Below are 20,511 nucleotides of genomic sequence, written 5' to 3'. Positions count from 1 at the left end.
TTATCATTAAAGAAACCTACAAGGACGTAGTACTATGACTTATGGCTGCGTCTCATATGCATCCCTGCTCCCTACGTAGGGCACTAGCTATGTAGGGCATTAAATAACGGTTTCTAGTGCATTATATATCTACTCGAAAGTCATTTTTATTTAGCTATGAGCTCCACAGCTCCTTAGCTAACATTCAGTGCACAGTTTGAGTGTAGAAGCCACAGTTTCTTGTCCTATGCAGTGCACTATGTAGGGAGCCATTTGAGACACAGCCTATTTCTACTGTAAACAAACTCAAGCAACTGTATGTTGTAAATGAGAGCCTCTTGTACCGATATAAAGATCCGAAAACGTTTTCCAAGGTCTTTTTTTATTGTCTTACAGACATCTGTACAAAGTATCCAAAATTATACAAGTTGTGATACACACACAATATTTTTTTTCCCATTCAAAGAAACCTTCATAAGGTTATATACTTTATTTATCTTTTACAAAATAAAAGTCCAAGCACCGCATTGATATACTGCAGTAAAATAAGGTCCAAACGGTTACAGGAACAACTTCTGTTTTTCTGATAACAGAGTATAAATCATTCTCAAACACTGAGAAGAGTCGGCTACACTATACAAGCTACCTCATATAAAAATAAAATAAGCTACTGGCCACTTTGTGTTGATATAATGAACACAGTTTATATGAAACACATATGCAGGTAAACAAAGGGCCCTCTAATAGGCTTAACTAACAGAAAGACTGCTGTGTGGTGTGGAGAAATTTTGTTGGCATGTAAGCAGGTTCAAACTGGTGAAAGGTGTCATCTGCGGTCCGCTCCTGTTCTGGACTCAGCGAAGACGGAATTGCTGAACTCTTCTCGTGAGATCATCCAGTGAAAACAGTCAAGGAAAAAGCTCTTTTATTAAAATCACTCAACATTATACAGGCTAGAGGTGGGTAACTAGTTACATTCAACTGCCTTTTTATTTAAGACCAGATAGAGAAGAATAGAGTCTAACCAATTTCAGTACCTCTGCTTAAAGCTGTCAGATGGACTAAGAAGTTTCACTGCAGTTCTGTCAGTTACTCAGTACTTAAGTAGTATTTCGAGCTGCTACTTTTGCACGAGTGAAAGATGCTTTTTTTACTTTTACTTGACTCATTATGACATCAAAGTAACATTACGTTTACTGAAGGATGTGTTTAGGTCCTCTACTCTGTACACAGGTCATCAAACATCTTATATATACAGCCGTGTGCAAAAGTTTGGGCACCCCAGGTCAAATGACGTTGATCCTCTAGAGAGAACACACCTCTGCACATTTTAATGCACAGTTTGCTGAATTTGACGTATTGGGGGGAAAATAAAAATAAAACAGAACTTGCAGAAGTTTTAGCACATTTTATATTTTATGTTTTTTGTCTCAATATGTTAAACCCAGTAAATAAATAGAAATTGTGCACTGAAGATTTGCTCCTTTTAGAAAAAGATGCATTATTTATTTTTTTTTAATTTCTGGTGTTTTATAGAAACAAAACACACTCTCCATCAATCTGAAGAACGATTTCATCATGAAAAAGAACGATTTAAGCATGAACTATCTTTTTTAAGTGTGTAGGGAATGTTAAATAGCTAAATAATTTAACTAAATTCAGCCAGCTTGTCAGCAACTGGCAAGCTACCTTCCCTAAGCAGCTAACCAGCATGTGTGTGTATATATTTAAGCAATAAAACAAGAGAGGGAGTGTGTTATCACGAAATAACATCACGGCTGTGATTTGGTCGCCTTAGATCATCCTTAGATCATCTTAGATCGTCAGCCGTGATGTTACTGGCGATAACACACTCCTCAAGTGTTCTAATGCTTTTATACAACAGTTAAATAAATAAAGTAATAAATTAATAAACTGGGCCGTGAACGCGGCGTTTAATATGTTTTAATGCTCGCAGTTCCTTCACCAAATTATAGTTCATTAACAAGCAGCTTGTTGCTACGTCAGAGTAACGAGCTCCGCCCACTCGCTGCTCAGCCGGCAGTTCGTTCTCCAGCTCCTTACACTAAATTCCCAAACTGTCATCACCACTGAGCAGCTTTTTTGTTTTTTATTGTGGCAGTTTTATGGCTTAGTCTGATTTGGTCAGACTCTGAAGATCAGACTACACGTTTGGCGAATGGTATTGGGTTCATTTCTGGCTGATTCCAGGTTGTTTAGCTGTTCTTCTGTCACAGCTGCCGACTGAAAAGCTGCTCAGTGGTGATGACAGTTTGGGAATTTAGTGTCGTCTCATCTTCAGAGTCTGACCAAATCGGCTGTCGGTCAAATGTGATCTTAAAAGTTTCCATTTTCTGTTTGTGGCAAAGTAAGAAGTGAAAACGTTCAAATGGCTCGAGCGTCTCCCACAGCTGTCAAAGTCGTTGCTTAGCAACAGCGCTTTAGCGGAGTGATACAGTGTTTGTGAAAAAAACGTGATGTTATAGTGAAATAACAGCACAGTTAGAACGCCTCTCAACCAATCAGCTTGCATGGCCGGAACTAACTGTTGTATAAATCTATATGTACATGGACACCATTTGAATAACATGAATTCAGCGAAGTGCATCGGAGTTCGTATCTGGTCATTTCTGATTAAGACACCATTTATGTGAGATACAATGCGTCTGTAATGTGAAAGGATATGTTTGCTGGTTATCTCCTTTATATTGTGGTGGACCTTCTTCTGGAAGGCGATCTGAGCTTCGCACATGCAGGCGTCCTCCGACACATCGCTGCGTGCCTCCTCTGAAAGAGCGGAGAAAACAGCGACTGGTGTAACTGATCAGCCAACTGGCCAACTGTGTGTCCAGTTACATCATGTATATGGAGCAAAATTATATCTATCAGTCCTCAAGCCTGCTGCTCAAAGCCTTGTCACAGTCAGTCATACACTAAAAAGATGGTTCTTTAAGGGTTCTTTGGTATAAAAAAGGTTCTATAAACTCTTTGCATGATTAAAGGGTTCTTTGCATCATGAAACGGTTCTTCAGGATGTGCTGTAGATGGTACTATATAGAACCTTTTTGAAAAGGGTTCTATATAGCACCCAAAAAGGTTCTTCTATGTTGCAATGTCAAACCTGTAACATTAGAAGAACCTTTTTGAGTGCTATATAGAACCTTTCTGAAAAGGGTTCTATACAGCACCAATTAGGGTTCCTCTGTTGCTACAGTGTCAAGCTTGTAACAATAGAAGAACCCTTTTGAGTACTATACAGAACCTTTTTGAAAAGGGTTCTATATAGTACCAACAAGGGTTCTTCTACTGGTACAAATACTATACAGAACCTTTTTGAAAAGGGTTCTATACAGCACCCAAAAGGGCTCTTCTACTGTAACAGTGTCAGGCTTGTAACAATCGAAGAACTATTTTGAGTGCTGTATAGACCCTTTTTGAAAATGGGTTCTATATAGCACCCGCAAGGGTTCTTCTATTGTTACGAGTACTATATATAACATTTTTGAAAAGGATTCCATATAGCACCCAAAGGGTTTTTCTGTTGTTACAGAGTCAAGCTTGTAACAATCAAAGAACATTTCTGAGTGTTATATAGAACCTTTTTGAAAATTGGGTTCTATATAGTACCATCTACAGCACATTCTGAAGAATGCTTTAATCATGCAAAAGGTTCATGGTTTTTAAAGAACCTTTTTTATACTAAAGAACCCTTAAAGAACCATCTTTTTTAAGAATGTAGTGTATGGTTGAATTTTCCTTCAAAAGCTGTATCAAACAGAACGGCACAAACAGGCTTCAGCATAAAACTTATTTTTCTCTACAATTTAGTCATTGCTAATTTGCCACGTCTGCCTCATCGCACAATGTTAGCATCCTGGGAGGGTGATAGCTAGAACGTTCTTTCTCTGAGACGTGAGGCTCCACCGCATCTTTTCAACCTGCTGCCAATGCAGCGTCACTGGACAGCTCAACATGCTTGGAGAAGAGCGCTAACTGCTAATGTGGCTATTTTAGCATCATGCTGAGTAGCTATGTTTACATGCAGCCTAATAATCCATTAATAATCCGACTAATAGCTCAATCAGAATAGAACACGTTCATGTGAACACCTCAAAAGGAGTGGACTAGTCTGATTGAGGCCATTCAGAATACAGTTTCTATCCGATTGATCGAGGTGGGTAATCCTGTAAATAATCCGTTAAATAGAAGAATAATATCCCTGTAAACGCCTGTATCTGATTACATTCCCTATCGCAAAGTTTAAGTCCGTTCTGACCATGTTCGTCACGTCATAGTGAAAGTTTATACCGTTCAACATGGCGGAGCAGAAACTGGTCTGCAGAGGAGACGAAGTTTATGCTCTGGTCTTTAAAAGACGGCGGTGGGACGGACGTCCATCTTATGTGTCTCAGAACACGACGTCTTCCTCTCGGCATTCTTTAATAAGGACATGTGAAGGACGTTTTCCTGAGTCTGACATAATTTTAAAGCAAATAAAAACACAAGCACTGCTCACTGCTGCTCATCTCACTCTGACTGGACTCAAGTGATGTACTCCATGCATACGTGTCATTTTGGATTATTTGTAGTGAGCATGTAAAGGAAGATTTCCATCAGATTGTTGAATAGAGTGAGAATATAAACACCTCAGTCTAATCAGAATGTATTCAATCAGATTGGCAAAAATCTTTGCATGTAAACTTAGCCATCGATGTACAAGGACAATAGTTGGGGCCACAAATGGCATCGCCAGTGAACGCTCCCCAAGGGCCCATGCGTAGGAGGTCGCAATCTTTGTTAATCAGTGCAAACCAGTTAACTGGTTAGCGAGAACCTAAAGGTTTATGCAAATCATTCCACATGCAAACAGATGACTTTCTTCACTACATAAACCCAGACTGTTACATGCATTAAAACAGAGTAGAATGACCAACCGTTGGATTGTGAGCATGTTTTCTTGTCCGGGTTAAGGACGTAGCCCACCCTGCACTTGCAGTAGTAAGAGGCGTTGCTGTTCACGCAAATGTGCTCACAGTCGTGTCCGAGGGCACATGCATCCCAACCTACAGACGATAATCACCACAGCACCACTAGCAGGGTTAGCAAACACACAGCTAGTCATTATTCATGCAGTCAGACTCATCATGCTACTGAAACTGATTTCACCTCTACTGATTAGCTTAGTGCAGTACATTCAACAAGGGGGCTGAGAATTCACCTTAGAACTCATGAAACTAAAGGAAATGATCAAATGGCAACAGGGTATTCAGATGGTCCACTTTAGACACTTTGCAGATGCTTATGATGTCATTAAAGTAGGTTCAACAAAGTATCTAAATACATTATGTCCAAAAGTATCCAGACAGCCCTTCTAATTAGTGCATTCAGTTATTTTAAGGTCACCTATTGCTGACACTGCTTGTATAATCTCCATAGGAAAGCACTGACCAATAGAATGGGATGCTCGAGGAGCCACACATGAGCCTAAGGTCACCATGCCAATGTCAGACTAGGGCTAGAGGGGTATAAAGCACCCCAGCACTGGGCTGTGGAGCAGTGGAACTGTGTTCTCTGGAGTGATGGAGCTCCATCCAATACCTTTGGGATGAGTTGGAGTGATCCAAAACTGACCATCCAACATCAGCACGTGACCTCAATCAAATCCTCACAGCAATGTTCCAACATCTAGTGTAAAGCCTTCCCAGAAGAGTAGAGGCTGTTACTGAAGCGAAAATGGGACTCCCTATTAACACCCTTCATGTCAGAAGAAATGCTGGATGAGCAGGTGTCTACAAACTTTTGGACAGATAGAAGGAACCATCCAAATAAAATGGGACCGAAACAGGACAAACTGCACAGTGGTTAGTGAGAACATTTGGGCTTTTATGAAAGTTTCTCCACATGCAAACAGATGACGTTCTTCACTACATAAACCCAGACTGTTAACATGCATCAAACAGAGTAGAATGACCAACCGTTGGATTGTGAGCATGTTTTCTTGTCCGGGTTAAGGACGTAGCCCACCCTGCACTTGCAGTAGTAAGAGGCGTTGCTGTTCACGCAAATGTGCTCACAGTCGTGTCCGAGGGCACATGCATCCCAACCTACAGACGATAATCACCACAGCACCACTAGCAGGGTTAGCAAACACACAGCTAGTCATTATTCATGCAGTCAGACTCATCATGCTACTGAAACTGATTTCACCTCTACTGATTAGCTTAGTGCAGTACATTCAACAAGGGGACCTTATAATAGACCTAATAGAAAAACATATGCGACTTTATCTGGATGGTCCACTTCAGATGCCTTTGTTGTTAAATTAAATGTCTATTAACATCACTTTGACTTTTGCCAAACTAACTATGTCTCTCATTCTAAACCTAACCTTAAAGGGGCACTCAGACCAAAACTAAAAATGTAACCATTACCACATCTGTAACATGCATACAGTGGTGCCGTAACAGTCTATAGAGTGAAAAGACTAGGTAAGCTGCCTTCTGATGATGTATCTTGAAGGTGGGAGGGCTTTGTGGTGGAAACCTGAGGGCCAGCTGTTTGAAATGTTTTTATCCTGCTAGCTGGCAAATGCATAAGTCAGCCAAGTAGCTAACACTACTGCTAGGAAGCCGTATATCACTTCTGTGTTTATTAGCCTCTTTGTGGCTATGCTAACAGTCGGGAGGTCTTTATAGCTATGTGGGGGACTCCCAATTGTTCAATGTGTTTGTTCAATGCACAATGTATTTGTGTAATATGTGCTAGATATTTCCTTACTGGAAAAACTAGCATAGACCAACAAGACCAGCATATGTTGTGTTTTGGATGTTGGTATGCTGGTCAACCAGCATGACAATGCTAGGTGACCAGCTAAACCAGCATAAACCAGCTTAGACCAGCACAGAATTCATGCTGGTCTGTACTGTTTTTTTTTTTTCTAAAAAACACAAAAAGGATCATTTTGAATTCTGTCCAACTGATGAAGCCATGGGATGCAATGCTGTGCTACCCAATATCACGTAACATGACAACAAATGCTAGTTTTAGGCTGAAATGCCCCTTTTATCTCAACTCAAAATTTAATCCTAACCCTAACGCTACTGACAGTGTGTAATTTGAGCATCTTTAGATCATCTACAGCAAAACCATCCATATAAAGTCGGACCGAAAAAGGATTCAAAGTCTGCATCCGCAGATGGGTTGAGTTCAAATTAGCTCTGTGTGGTCAGGGAGGCTTAAGTCCCCACCTCTAGTTCTTTTTTCTTACCACAAAGAGTCTCCCTGAACTTGGAGGTGAGTTTCTCGATGACCCCATAGGTCTCCACGTAGAAGACGTGGTCGTCCAGCGGCTGGCTGGCCATCAACCTCAGAGACTTCATATCTGCTCTGTCCACTCCGACAGCATAGATCTCAATACCAGAGGCTCTCGCAGCGGCCGAAACATCCTCTACCTTGTCCTGGGGTCGCCCATCTGTCACGATGATGGCCACTTTTCCGATGTTCTTGCTCTGGGGCCTGACGCCGGACCCCTCGGTGAAGGCCTGCTCCATGGTCGTTTTGATGGCCAGGCCGGTCATAGTGCCGGTCGAAAGGGGGTCGATGCGAGAGAAGGCCTGTTTGAGCTGTGCCTTGTTGTGGTAAGTGTTCAGGCGAAACTCGATGTTGACTGTGCTGGCGTAGTTGACCAAGCCGACTCGCGTGGCATCCTGTCCAATCTCCAGAGAGTCGACCATGTCTGAAAGGAAGACCTTGACCTTCTCGAACTCGGCAGGCCGGACGCTGCGTGAGCTGTCGATGATAAAGATCAGGTCCAGCGGGCGGCTCTTGCACACCTCCGCTGGAGCTGTTGGAGAGTTAATGGGATATGGATGTTTTAGCGTAGGCACAATCAGTACTGAATACCTTGATTCTCTAATAGCAGTCAGGAAGGTAATCTAGTCAAATCATTGCATTCTCCATTAGCTGCTAGCATGCAGGTACAGGCTTAACTTTGGATGGAGTTAAAATTAGCAAGTGCCATTAATGTAAATAAGCTTTTCAGAAAACAGAGTCACAATTAATCCATTGGCAGACGAGGTAAATCTGTAAAAAAAGACAGTGGATCATAATCAGGTAGCTGCGCTAAATATGGAAAAAGCAGATTTTCTGTGGATAAGACAGCCATTAGTGGAGTAATCTCATCAGTAACATGTGGTATGGTTCAAAGGTTCCCCACAAGCCTGCATAATGTAAAGAATCTCTCATTGAATCACCTAGAAACAGACAGTGAAAGGTGGAGCTGTGTGAGGACGACAGTTCCCACGGCCCTTGGCATGCTCAGCAAGACGTGTCTGGAGGAAAGAAGCTGAAGACGGGTCTACCTGGCTCAGTGGAAGGTGCAGCAGGGGAAGGTGTGCCACTTGGGGTACTGACCGGCAGTGGGGTGGTGGGAGGCTGGGTTGGAACTGTCACGGGTAGGGTGGGTACCATTGTGGGAACCATGGTGGGTCCCACAGTGAGTTCCGTGGTTGAGACCGTAGTGGGTACCGTGGTTGCTACCGTAGTGGGTACCGTGGTTGCTGCTGTAGTGGGTGCTGTGGTTGCTGCTGTAGTGGGTGCTGTGGTTGCTACTGTAGTGGGTACCGTGGTTGCTACCGTAGTGGGTACCGTGGTTGCTACTGTAGTGGGTACCGTGGTTGCTACCGTAGTGGATACCGTGGTGGAAACTGTTGTGGGAACTGTTGTGGGAACTGCCGTGGTGAAGACCAAAGTGGGTACTCTAATGGGCATTGTAGTGCAAGGCTTGGCTACCTTTAGCTTTGGTGGCACCATTGGTACTCTGGGATGTGGAGGCACCCTGGGCTGAGCTGGTAAGACAGGCCGCTGGTGGGTAAAGGGGGGCCACTTCCAAGGCGGCCGATGGTGGTAGTGGTGGTAACCGTAAAACCTGTGATTAATGCCATGAGCTTAGCATGGTTAGGTAAGGATAGAGAGAGATATATATTGAAAGAGAGACAAAGAGAGAGAGAGAGAGAGAGAGAAGGTAAAGCAAAAGAGAAAAGAGGGGGAAAGATTGAAGATTTAGGCTGAGGTTACTTTCGTGGTCTAAAGCAAGATGACACAGCTGCAATTCAGTGTAGCGTGTGGGAGAGAGAGGCTGAAGACAAAAGCATTAGCTCGTTTTTTATTGGCTCTGAGAATTCCTACATTTCTACAAGCATTAGGAACAGCAAAGCCCCAATACGAGGTGTTTCTCGTGCCTGAAAAGATCATTTCCTATTGATTATAGTTGTTCAAATGCTCAATCAAATTTCCTGACGACATTAGGAATCAACAGCTCTTCACTTGACCAAACCTGCAGTCAAACAGAGGTTTACAGTGCAGTCAGGTTTGGTTATCTCTAAGTTTACTCTGAAAAGAAAAACAATTTTGGGTGTTTCAAACCCAACATTTGCTCTGATGTGTAGAAAATCAGTGATGATTTCATAACTTAGCCTAAAAAAATGTGTAAAAAGTACAAATTTCTCTGAACACATGCTCTGTAGATGCTGCTTCTTGGGATAAAAAGAGTGTAATGAGCACTTTTTCAGTAGTAAATGCACAACTTTTTTCCAAAATTAAATATCCGCCTACCACAGCCTCTTGATCTGAAAACAAGAAGAATCAGTTATTTTGAATAATAACAGAAAACAAAACAGACTCTTTCCCCTTTTTTGTTTCCAGTTTTCTGAGTTTTGGTGTTTTTATGTGAATGTGTGCTTCTAAAGTAAAATATGGCACAAAATTTACCTCCCATATGCTTCCACAGGGCATAGAACCGCAGTGCTTTCATTTATGATTATGTTTTATGTGAATTACTAATGTTCTAGCAGAAAAAAAGATATCTTGGCAAGTAAAATCATCTCATATCTGGTCTACATATCTCTTTCTGAGAGCGTAGTTTGTGCAGATAATTTATCTTTTTAAAAGAAATAATGCTTGAAACAATCAACACTATCTGCCAATAGGATGCAACACTTTCATAAAATAAAATTATTTTAAAAACATACAAATTTAATTTAATTTAATTCAAATTAATTTAATTTAATTTAAAAAGTTAATTAATTAGTCATATAATAGTCTTACAACAATCTCAAAATAAAAAAGTACTTGATGTTTTGACAAGGTCTGAGATGAGTTCACTTGTCAAAGAATCATTTGTGTTCAGCAAACATATGTAGCCTAACACTGTTCTTTATCTATTAGCTTAATAGTTAGCGTCCTGCTTTTTAGTGAAATACGTCCTGCTAAAGAAGGACACGGCACAAAATGACCTCCCATAGTTAAACACCACATCCTCAAGTTGTTGCCAAAAGTATGAATTAACATTTTTAAGTGTTCCCCAAAAGAATTTTGGCATAAAATCATTTCTGCATTGTTAGTTTGATAGCTAGGATTCTGGCTGTGCTAGCTTATCCCTGCGTTCCTCCGCCTGAGAGGGAGGAGAGCAGTGAAGCAGATAAACACATCACTACCTACATCGTTAAAACAAGTGAGGAGTAGTAAGACAGTCTCAAATGAATCATAAGACCACAAGCATTGTGTTCTTTAGGTCTCACAGTGGAAATAACAGCGCGGCTGTTGGAGACTATTTAATCACTGCAGGAGCAGTATATAAGCAATTAGCAATCATTTCATGCCCCAGGAAAGACTAGCTGAAACACCAGTATTCAGTGCGCTTACATGCACTTAATATCTGATTTTTATTATTATCTGATTTTTAAGCAGTCATGTAAACTGTATTTTCAAATTTCTTAGATCAGATTAAGACCAATATCGGATAAGACAGCAGCTGGATTTGAGCTCAGTAATGGGGTTTATCAGTGCATGTAAACTCTTACTCTGATTTCTTTCGCTTGTCTCAGTCTGAGCATGTGTGAAAACAAAGCACTGTCCCAGACACAGCGAGCAGCGTTTAACACAGCACCCGCGTGTGTAAACACACTGAACCTGTTACTGACACAATCTGATTTTCTGCAGTTATCAGATTATTAGGTGTAAACACACTGAACCAGTTACTGACACAATCTGATTTTCTGCAGTTATCAGATTATTAGGTGTAAACACACTGAACCAGTTACTGACACAATCTGATTTTCTGCAGTTATCAGATTATTAGGTGTAAACACACAGAACCAGTTACTTACACAATCTGATTTTCTGCCGTTATCAGATTATTAGGTGTAAACACACTGAACCAGTTACTGACACAATCTGATTTTCTGCAGTTATCAGATATTTCAGTGTAAACACACAGAACCAGTAATTGACACAATCTGATTTTCTGCAGTTATCAGATTATTAGGTGTAAACACACTGAACCAGTTACTGACACAATCTGATTTTCTGCAGTTATCAGATTATTAAGTGTAAACACACTGAACCAGTTACTGACACAATCTGATTTTCTGCAGTTATCAGATTATTAGGTGTAAACACACTGAACCTGTTACTGACACAATCTGATTTTCTGCAGTTATCAGATTATTAGGTGTAAACACACTGAACCTGTTACTGACACAATCTGATTTTCTGCAGTTATCAGATTATTAGGTGTAAACACACAGAACCAGTTACTGACACAATCTGATTTTTTGCCGTTATCAGATTATTAGGTGTAAACACACTGAACCAGTTACTGACACAATCTGATTTTCTGCAGTTTTCAGATATTTCAGTGTAAACACACAGAACCAGTAATTGACACAATCTGATTTTCTGCAGTTATCAGATTATTAGGTGTAAACACACAGAACCAGTTACTGACACAATCTGATTTTCTGCAGTTTTCAGATTATTAAGTGTAAACACACTGAACCAGTTACTGACACAATCTGATTTTCTGCAGTTATCAGATATTTCAGTGTAAACACACAGAACCAGTAATTGACACAATCTGATTTTCTGCAGTTATCAGATTATTAGGTGTAAACACACAGAACCACTTACTGACACAATCTGATTTTCTGCAGTTTTCAGATTATTAAGTGTAAACACACTAAACCAGTTATTGACACAATCTGATTTTCTGCAGTTTTCAGATTATTAAATGCATGTGAAATACACTCACTGTCTTAGAAAAAGCTGAAAAATGTTTAATTCCCTTAATCCAGGGATGCCCAAATCCAGTGGCTCATTTCAATAGTTTTTTAACATTTCAACTTCGATTCCCACTCTGAAGTTCACGTCTGTTATTGCTCACTAGCAGCAGAAGGAGAGGAGGGGACAGTGAGCAGCACTCGCCCTCAGATAAGCTAACTGCGGTGAGCTAAACAGCTACACATGCAAATTTTGTAATGCTGAATGTTTTTGAGGCATCTGAACATATTATACATGCGTTTTGTGAATAATTGCTTGGTCTGGATATGAACTTAAAATTGTAGTGAATCGCCTGCATTTTTTATTGCTGTAGTCAAGCTAAAGTAATGACCCTGTCAGGGATAACAGATGGAGTAGTTTACTAACTAGCTAAAGCAACTTCCCAGCAACTCGAATTATTTTAGTTTTAAAATATTAAGTATTTTATTGCAGTGGATTAGTTACAGTTTTGGTTGGCTTTTGTTTTCAGGATTGAAGGGGAAACGTCTCAGTGACTTTTGGGCAAGTTCAGCAACTCCAAGGGCTCATCGATTTAACTTCACTTAAGGGTTATAAAGTAATAAAATAGTGGAATTTCACTAACTTTCAAAAATTTCTGCATAATTCAGTGTGTGAGATGTAAACAGAGAGATTCAGCGTGGTTTGGTGTGAAGTTGCTCAGATTTTTTTACAGTGGTGGTGATAGGAATCAGGGGTCACCATGATTACAACACAGATATAGACATTTTATTTGCTATCCAAAACCACCAGTGAACCTACACGAGTCTTCTGAGTTTATATGGAATGTTGATGATGGAAAATAGTGGAAAATCTGAAATAATACGTTTCTTTGGGGACTATTTTGCCTTAGAACATCCTTCATAAATCCCTCCACCATAAATTGATTAAAATACATTTTAGATCAAAACTTTGTCACAAAAACTATCATAAAACAGTGTCTCAGTCATCAGGCAGTGAATTCATAACCATATCATGTAGTAACTTTCTGTGAGGGAGCTTTTAGAGGTGGACGTCTGGTTCCTATCACCACCACTGTGAACAGTTCTGACTCGGTAAGTTTCTCTAGAACAGAGCGTTTCACACCAAACCACTCTGAATGACTCTGTTTACATCTTAAACATTTAGTCATGCAAAAATCTTGAACAATCAGTGGAGTTCCTCTTTCAGATGGTGTCAGGGATTTTCAGGGGAAACAGCAAGACCAAGCTGACAAGTGCTTGTTAAGAGCGGGACTGAAATGGGCAGATATTGAGAATGTGTTCTATATAGCACCAAAAAGCGTTCTTCTATTCTATTGTTACAATGTCCAGCTTGTATACAAATCCTTTCTGGTGCTTTATAGAACCATGTTTAAGAAAAGGTTCTACATACAATACGTTCTTCATCAATTTGAAGACCCATTTCACCATGCAAAGAACCACTGAAGCATGCAATGTTTCTATATAGAACTCCTTTACTAAAGAACCCTTGAAGAACCACCCTTTTTTATGAGTGTAGTTACTCTACCCACCTCTGCATCCACAGCAGGGCTGAACGATTTGGGGAAAATATCTAATTGCGATTTTTCTGACTAATATTGCAAACGCAAATTAAATTGTGAATTTAAATTTAAATTGATTTACTCTAAATTTAGGTTTAGACAATTCTTTGGCCAAGAATATCCACTTTTTCTGGCTTGAGGCTTAAACCCTGAATATAGTGTGCCAGATTGCCAGTAAGTTGTGGTTGTGATGTCACAAAAAATTGAGGTTTGATTCCATCTGATTGGTCTAACTCATCTACATGCAATTCACAAGCTCAATGTTATTACCTTAAATTTCAATTTTTTTTTTATTTGGATGATGTAGGCTATGATTTGCAAAAATGCAGTCCTGCAATTTGAAAATTTTAATTTTTTTGTCAAGTGGCATTTTTTTCAAATTGCAATTTTGATATAAAACGATGAATCTTTCAGCCCTAATCCAAAGTATGACCACCCAAAAAAAAACACAATTTTAGACCAATCAGAACAAAATCAGTTTTCTACATCATATTAAACTTAGTTGAAAATAAATGGGTTTATTATCATCACCATCATTTTACTTCCATATTAATTATTTGCATAATCCTCATCACTAACACTGTAACACTGTGGTCACTATCCACACTGTAACACTGTGGTCACTATGCACACTGTAACACTGTGGTCACTATCCATACTGTAACACTGTGGTCTCTATCCACACTGTAACACTGTGGTCACTATCCGTACTGTAACACTGTGGTCACTATCCGCACTGTAACTGCATTCACAGTCCTCACCTCCCCAGTTGGTCGCTGGTCCGTGTCCCGGTCCGTATCCAGGTCTGTGTCCGTGTCCCGGTCCGTATCCAGGTCTGTGTCCGTGTCCCGGTCCATATACCGGTCTCCGGACATCTCTCGTTCCGCGCGCGCCATTCAGCAGCGTCAGCAGCGCGAGGCTGCAGCAGTAGAGCGCCCAGAGTGCACGAGCCATCGTTCCACCGGCAGCGGCAGTGCTCGCGCTGAGGGAGCGCAGGACCAATTAACGCCGCGGAGACACGCGACCAGCCAATCAGCAGCGGGAGAGCGACAGTGGGCGGAGCCTGCGGAGTTTATAAAGGAGAAAAAGTTGACCAACATTCTCACTTCAGTCTGAAAAGAGGAAAGAACATCTGATTTAGACGAGTTTCTGTAGAAAATGACATTTGCATAAAATGTTGTTTTGCATTAAAAATTCTTTGTAATGTTTGTGTCATAAACTTCTAACCCCTGTGAAGCACTATGAGCTAATCACGTGTGCACACTTAAAAAGATGGCTCTTCAAGGGTTCATTAGTGAAGAAAATGGTTCTACATAGCACCAAAAAGGGTTCTTCTATTCTTATAAGCTTGAGTTTGTAACAGAAGCAGACAACACATACAAGAACCTTTTCACGCAAAAGAACACTTTAATCATGCAAGGGGTTCTTTTTAGAGTTCTTTGCGTGGTTAAATGGTTCTTCAGATCGATTGAGAATGTGTGCACCAAAAAGATGTTCTGCTGTTGTTGCTATTCTACGTCAAGCTTGTATACAAAGCAGAACCCTTTAGGTGCTACATAAAACCATTTTCAACAAGGTTCTACATAGAACCACACACAACTCATTCTCCATCAATCCGAAGAACCACTTCGCCATGCAAAGAACCATTTAAGCATGCAAAGGGTTCTTTGAGCGTTCATGGTTCTATAGAGAACCATTGTCTTTGTTAAAGAACATGTGGGAGACGTGAAAGATGAATTGAACTAGAATTATTCACATTTTTCACAATTATTCACAAGTGTTATATTGTGGATGAGTAGTTTGGCTGTGTGTCTGTGAGCGGCCTTGAGGTGTCAAGTCAAGTCAAAGTTATTTATATAGCACTTTTTACAATAGGTGTTGTCACAAAGCAGCTCTATGGAAAAATCCAGGTCTGAGCCCCCATGAGCGTCGCCAATGGCGACAGTGGCAGGAAAAACTCCCTAAGAGTAAGAGGAAGAAACCTTGAGAGGAACCAAGACTCAAAAGGGGAACCTCCTCTGATTGACACCAGACAGCAAACAGCATTAGTATAAAATATTAATATACAGAAACGGGTAAACCAGGTGAAGCGATGGTTATAATTAAATAGACTGAGTCTGTGCAGCAGCAGCAGCAGCAGCAGTATCCCCAGAAAGGTCAGTTCATGCAGGTGACCCAGATAGCACATTTGATACAATCCTGGGCCACATCCGACATTTAGATGCGGCCCACATACCACCTGGAACGATGGCGCAGGAGTGGGCCAGATACGGTTGCCAGAGCCCAGCCTGTTTAGTGCGATTACAAGGCCACATCTCAGCCACCTTTACACCACCACTGCCAGAACTGACCCACCACATTCAAGTCAGGCTTTATTGTCATTTCAGCTCCATGCAAGTACACAGTGAAACCAAACAACGTTCCTCCAGGACCAACACAGGAACACAAGTGCAGAACAATACAATAAACACAGTGCAGACAGTACAGTACAATAAAGAAATACAAAAGACGTACAGTGAATACAGAACAGAACACAGGCAGCACACAGTACTGAGAGTATGTGGAGCTGTGCAAAGGAGGATGGAACACACTATGACATATTAGCAGCCTAGCAGATATGAGCACAGCAGTCACTGAGGTAGCAACCAGAGCAGCAATATACATTATGCAGTATTTGGTTGATACAGTAATTCTAGCAGCTAACAATCTTAAAGTGAAGTATAAAATGTGCAAAAATGCAAAGTCAGATATTGCTGTGGAAAAAAATGTGCAAATGTGCAAAAAAATGCAAGTATTCAGATTTGCAGTCATGTCAAATTAAGTGTTTCAGTGAAATACAGTAATTATATTTTTACATTGTTCCATAATTTGGAAATGCAAGAACTGGGGAGTGAGTTAGTCCCATATTTTTACGTGTGTGTGGGTCCGTGTGGGTGTTATGTATGTGTGCGTGTGGGTCCGTATGGGTGTTATGTATATGTGTGTGTGGGTCCGTGTGGGTGTTATGTATATGTGTGTGTGGGTCCGTGTGGGTGTTATGTATATGTACGTGTGGGTCCAGATGGGTGTTATGTATATGTGTGTGTGGGTCCGTGTGGGTGTTATGTATGTGTGTGTGTGGGTCCGTGTGGGTGTTATGTATATGTGTGTGTGGGTCCGTGTGAGTTGAGGAATCAGGTCAGTCACCACTTAAAAACATTAGTACAAAAACCAGGCCATTACAAAAACTGCCCTGATGGATGGGAATGTTGCACAGTGCCATGAAACTCAGGGAGAGTTGGTGTTTAACACTCTTGGATCATTCGCTGCAGATGGCTATGGCATTGATGGGATTTGAACTCACAATTTCCTGATAAATAAGCAAAGGCTCAGCCCACTGCACTACTCAGGTACTTCTCTTTACAGGCCTACATGTTCAAAATGTTCACTACACTGTGAAAAAGACTTAATTTTAAAAAAGTGACATGCCTGACAGAAAAGATGAGTTTTGTTGTTTAATAGATGCAAAATTTTAAGCAGCCACAAATCATTGTAAACTACACCAATCAGGCATAACATTATGACCACCTCCTTGTTTCTATGCTCATTGTCCATTTTATCAGCTCCACTTACTATATAGGTGCACTTTGTAGTTCTACAGTTACAGACTGTAGTCCATCTGTTTCTCTGATACTTTGTTAGCCCCCTTTTACCCTGTTCTTCAGTAGTCAGGACCCCCATGGACCCTCACAGAGTAGGTACTATTTGGGTGGTGGATCATTCTCAGCACTGCAGTAACACTGATGTGGTGGTGGTGTGTTAGTGTGTGTTGCGCTGATGCGAGTGGATCAGACACAGCAGTGCTGCTGGAGTTTTTAAACACCTCAGTGTCGCTGCTGGACTGAGAATAGTCCACCAACCAAAAATATCCAGCCAACAGCGTCCTGTGGGCAGCGTCCTGTGACCACTGATGAAGGACTAGAGGATGACCAACACAAACTGTGCAGCAGCAGATGAGCTATTGTCTCTGACTTTACATCTACAAGGTGGACTGACAAGGCAGGAGTGTCTAATAGAGTGGACAGTGAGTGGACACAGTGTTTATAAACTCCAGCAGCACTGCTGTGTCTGATCCACTCATACCAGCGCAACACACACTAACACACCACCACTACGTCAGAGTTACTGCAGTGCTGAGAATGATCCACCACCCAAATAGTACCTGCTCTGTGAGGGTCCATGGGGGTCCTGACTACTGAAGAACAGGGTAAAAGGGGGCTAACAAAGTATCAGAGAAACAGATGGACTACAGTCTGTAACTGTAGAACTACAAAGTGCACCTATATAGTAAGTGGAGCTGATAAAATGGACAATGAGCGTAGAAACAAGGAGGTGGTCATAATGTTATGCCTGATCGGTGTAAATCTGAATTAAACTGCAAACTAGGTTATGTAGTATTGTTCCTAGTGCTGAGGCAGATTGTGTTGGATTAACTAAAATTAGCATTTTAAGCCAGCATTTCTCTTTTTTGAAATAACAAATAAAATGTCACAAAAGCTAAAACAGTTTAGGTTGGATTTTTTACAATGTACTGTGCCAAATATTACCAAGATCTGATTTAAAACCCCTGTTTAAAACATAAATGATCATCGTGTAGCTCATGTCAGCTCTGGCAATGTTTGCCATAAGTGGCCCAAATCTGTTTTTAGACATGTGGGCCATATGAGCATTTTAATATGTGGGCCACTTTTGGCTCACATGCAGTTAGCCAGTGCCGACCATGGGCCAGCAGTGCCATATCAGCAATGCCAGAAGTGGCCCACATCCGCATGCTATCTGGGGAGGTTTGCACAGTGTTTGTACAGCGAGAAACTCCGTGGTGGTCTAACCGGTCCAGAAGGCTGGCGAGCAGTGGGAACCCGATCAAGGCAGAAGAAGCAACAGCATCAGACCCCACAGGATGGGCAGCCAGCTGTGACTTGAATAGACGCACACATACAGCTGGAGTCTGTTAATATCAGGAACATTAAAATTAATGGGAAAAAGGGAAAAGTACATATGTAGCTGAACTAAATTAAAAACATATAAATCCAAACGTAACAGATGAAGCGAAGAAAGCTTGAAGGCTTGGGCCTGGGAATGGCTTCTGGGAATACTTCTTGGTTTGGAAATAAGGGTGGTAAAAGTAGCCGTAACTTTTGCAGACAATGATGTGCAAATCAAAAGCTTGAAACAAATGCAAAGGGCAAAGAGAAGAAAGGTGTTGACCTCTCCTTGCCCAAAAAGAGTATAAAAAGAGTGGATTTTTGTGGGTTTGTCAGTTGTGTCCAGGCCAATTTAAGATTAACGCTTGATGCTGGAAAGCCTTAATCTTCAATAAAAGAATTGTCTTTTCCTGCTGTTTTTATTATTATTATTATTATTATTATTATTATTATTATTATTATTATTACTGTTTTTTATTGTTAGTTTTGTATCGAGAGCAAAGCTGTGGAGATATTTTTTCTTCCAACCCTTGACGAACCATCTGTTTTTGAGTCAGAATCGTCTTGATGGCACTTAATAATACTAATAGTAACTCCTTTATATACTTAAATGCTCTAATTTTGTGTCTCAGTTCAATATTTCATTTGATATTGTATTGCATTCATGATGTCAACACGTGCAGTTCAGTCCTCCAGCCTGTAGGTGGCGATGCTGGAAAACGGTTCTTTAACAGTAGCTGCCCTTTATTTACTTTTTAAACCCTGGTTGACTCGGCTAAAGAAGAGTTTTTTAATCAAATAAGGTATTAAATCTCCTGTTTGAGACTTAATTTAACCACATTTCTGTACCTGCAGGTTTGACGGTGCTGTATTATTTCAGTGACTGGAGAATTTCTGAGCTCGAGGCTCGTATAAGTCGGGCTGTCAGTCGAGTTTTGGAGCTGGTTTGTATTTTGCACATTTAATTATGGGTTAAAAGCCTGTAGACGCGGCTCTACACAGTGTTTCTGTTTATAACCGCTTCATTAAAGCTGCACTGGAGCAGAGGATGATGTGACGATGTCTCAGACGACGCTGAAGTGAAATTGGCTTCTTATTCCAATGTACGTTAACAGCTGCATTTAAAGGGGAACTCCACCGATTTTTCAAAAAAATGTACATGGCTAAATGTTTAAGATGTAAACAGAGTCGTTCAGAGTGGTTTGGTGTGAAACGCTCTGTTCTAGAGAAACTTACTGAGTCAGAAATGTTCACAGTGGTGGTGATAGGAACCAGACGTCCACCTCTAAAAGCTCCCTCACAGAAAGTTACTACATGAAATGGTTATGAATTCACTGCCTGATGCCTGACATATTGTTTTATGATGAAGTTTTGGCTTAAATGTATTTTAATCCATTCATGGTGAGGGGTTACACGTAAGGTGTTGTAAGGCAAAATAACCTCCAAAGAAAACTTATTTTTTCCGCTGTTTTACCAGAAGTTATATTTGTGTTGTAGTCATGGCGACCCCTGGTTCCTATCACCACCACTGTAAAGACATCTGAACCATTTCACACCAAACCTCTCTGAATGGCTCTGTTTACATTTTAAACACTCAATAATGCAGAATTTTTGAAAAATTGGTGGAGCTCCCCTTTTAAGGTGGAATGAAAAAATCCAATAAGAAGCCTGCTTAAGCTTTGCCTCACAAAATCAGGTTCTGCCTGAGCTGTAGACTGATTCTGATTTACGTTTCTGACTGTGAAATGAAGCTCACATCATATTCTGGAGGTGATGTTTACATTATTGACTGTCCCCAACTTGGATAAATGCAATCAGTTCAGATCAATTCAAATGAATATTAATAATTTGGGCCTGATTTTTTTCACCTCCACATTTATGCTCTTTTACATTTGGTTGATTTAAGGTTAT

At 40.7% G+C, this 20,511-nt stretch overlaps 2 protein-coding genes across 2 annotated transcripts in view; one reads left to right on the top strand and one right to left on the bottom strand.

The window, feature by feature from the left end:
* Positions 1–476: 476 nt before the first annotated feature.
* matn3b (matrilin 3b) lies at positions 477–14,511 on the bottom strand. Its single transcript, XM_036575321.1, has 7 exons — positions 14,348–14,511; positions 8,340–8,905; positions 7,247–7,822; positions 5,955–6,083; positions 4,914–5,042; positions 2,665–2,766; positions 477–877 (listed from the first exon to the last, which is right to left on the bottom strand). Exons 1-7 carry the CDS (start codon positions 14,509–14,511, stop codon positions 834–836), a joined length of 1,710 nt encoding a protein of 569 aa, XP_036431214.1. The 3' UTR covers positions 477–833.
* Positions 14,512–19,300: 4,789 nt separating this feature from the next.
* Positions 19,301–20,511, top strand: part of mtres1 (mitochondrial transcription rescue factor 1) — a 5,738-nt gene continuing 4,527 nt past the window's right edge. The window contains exon 1 of the mRNA XM_036575207.1: positions 19,301–19,403. The gene's annotated coding sequence lies outside the window, so the exon portion shown is untranslated. The remainder of the gene's footprint in view (positions 19,404–20,511) is intronic.

This window comes from Colossoma macropomum, unplaced genomic scaffold (assembly GCF_904425465.1).
Source record: "Colossoma macropomum unplaced genomic scaffold, Colossoma_macropomum, whole genome shotgun sequence".
NCBI lineage: Eukaryota > Metazoa > Chordata > Actinopteri > Characiformes > Serrasalmidae > Colossoma > Colossoma macropomum.
The sequence above is the reverse complement of the archived record's forward strand: the minus strand, read 5'-3'. Positions and strand labels throughout refer to the sequence as shown.

Excerpts from the sequence above, each read along its gene's own strand:
- matn3b (XM_036575321.1), bottom strand. The coding sequence starts at position 14,511 with ATGTCCGGAGACCGGTATATGGACCGGGACACGGACACAGACCTGGAT. Across the intron at positions 6,084-7,246 it reads GTTCAGGGAGACTCTTTGTG|GTTGGGATGCATGTGCCCTC; the intron begins GTAAGAAAAAAG and ends TATCGTCTGTAG. Across the intron at positions 5,043-5,954 it reads AACATGCTCACAATCCAACG|GTTGGGATGCATGTGCCCTC; the intron begins GTTGGTCATTCT and ends TATCGTCTGTAG.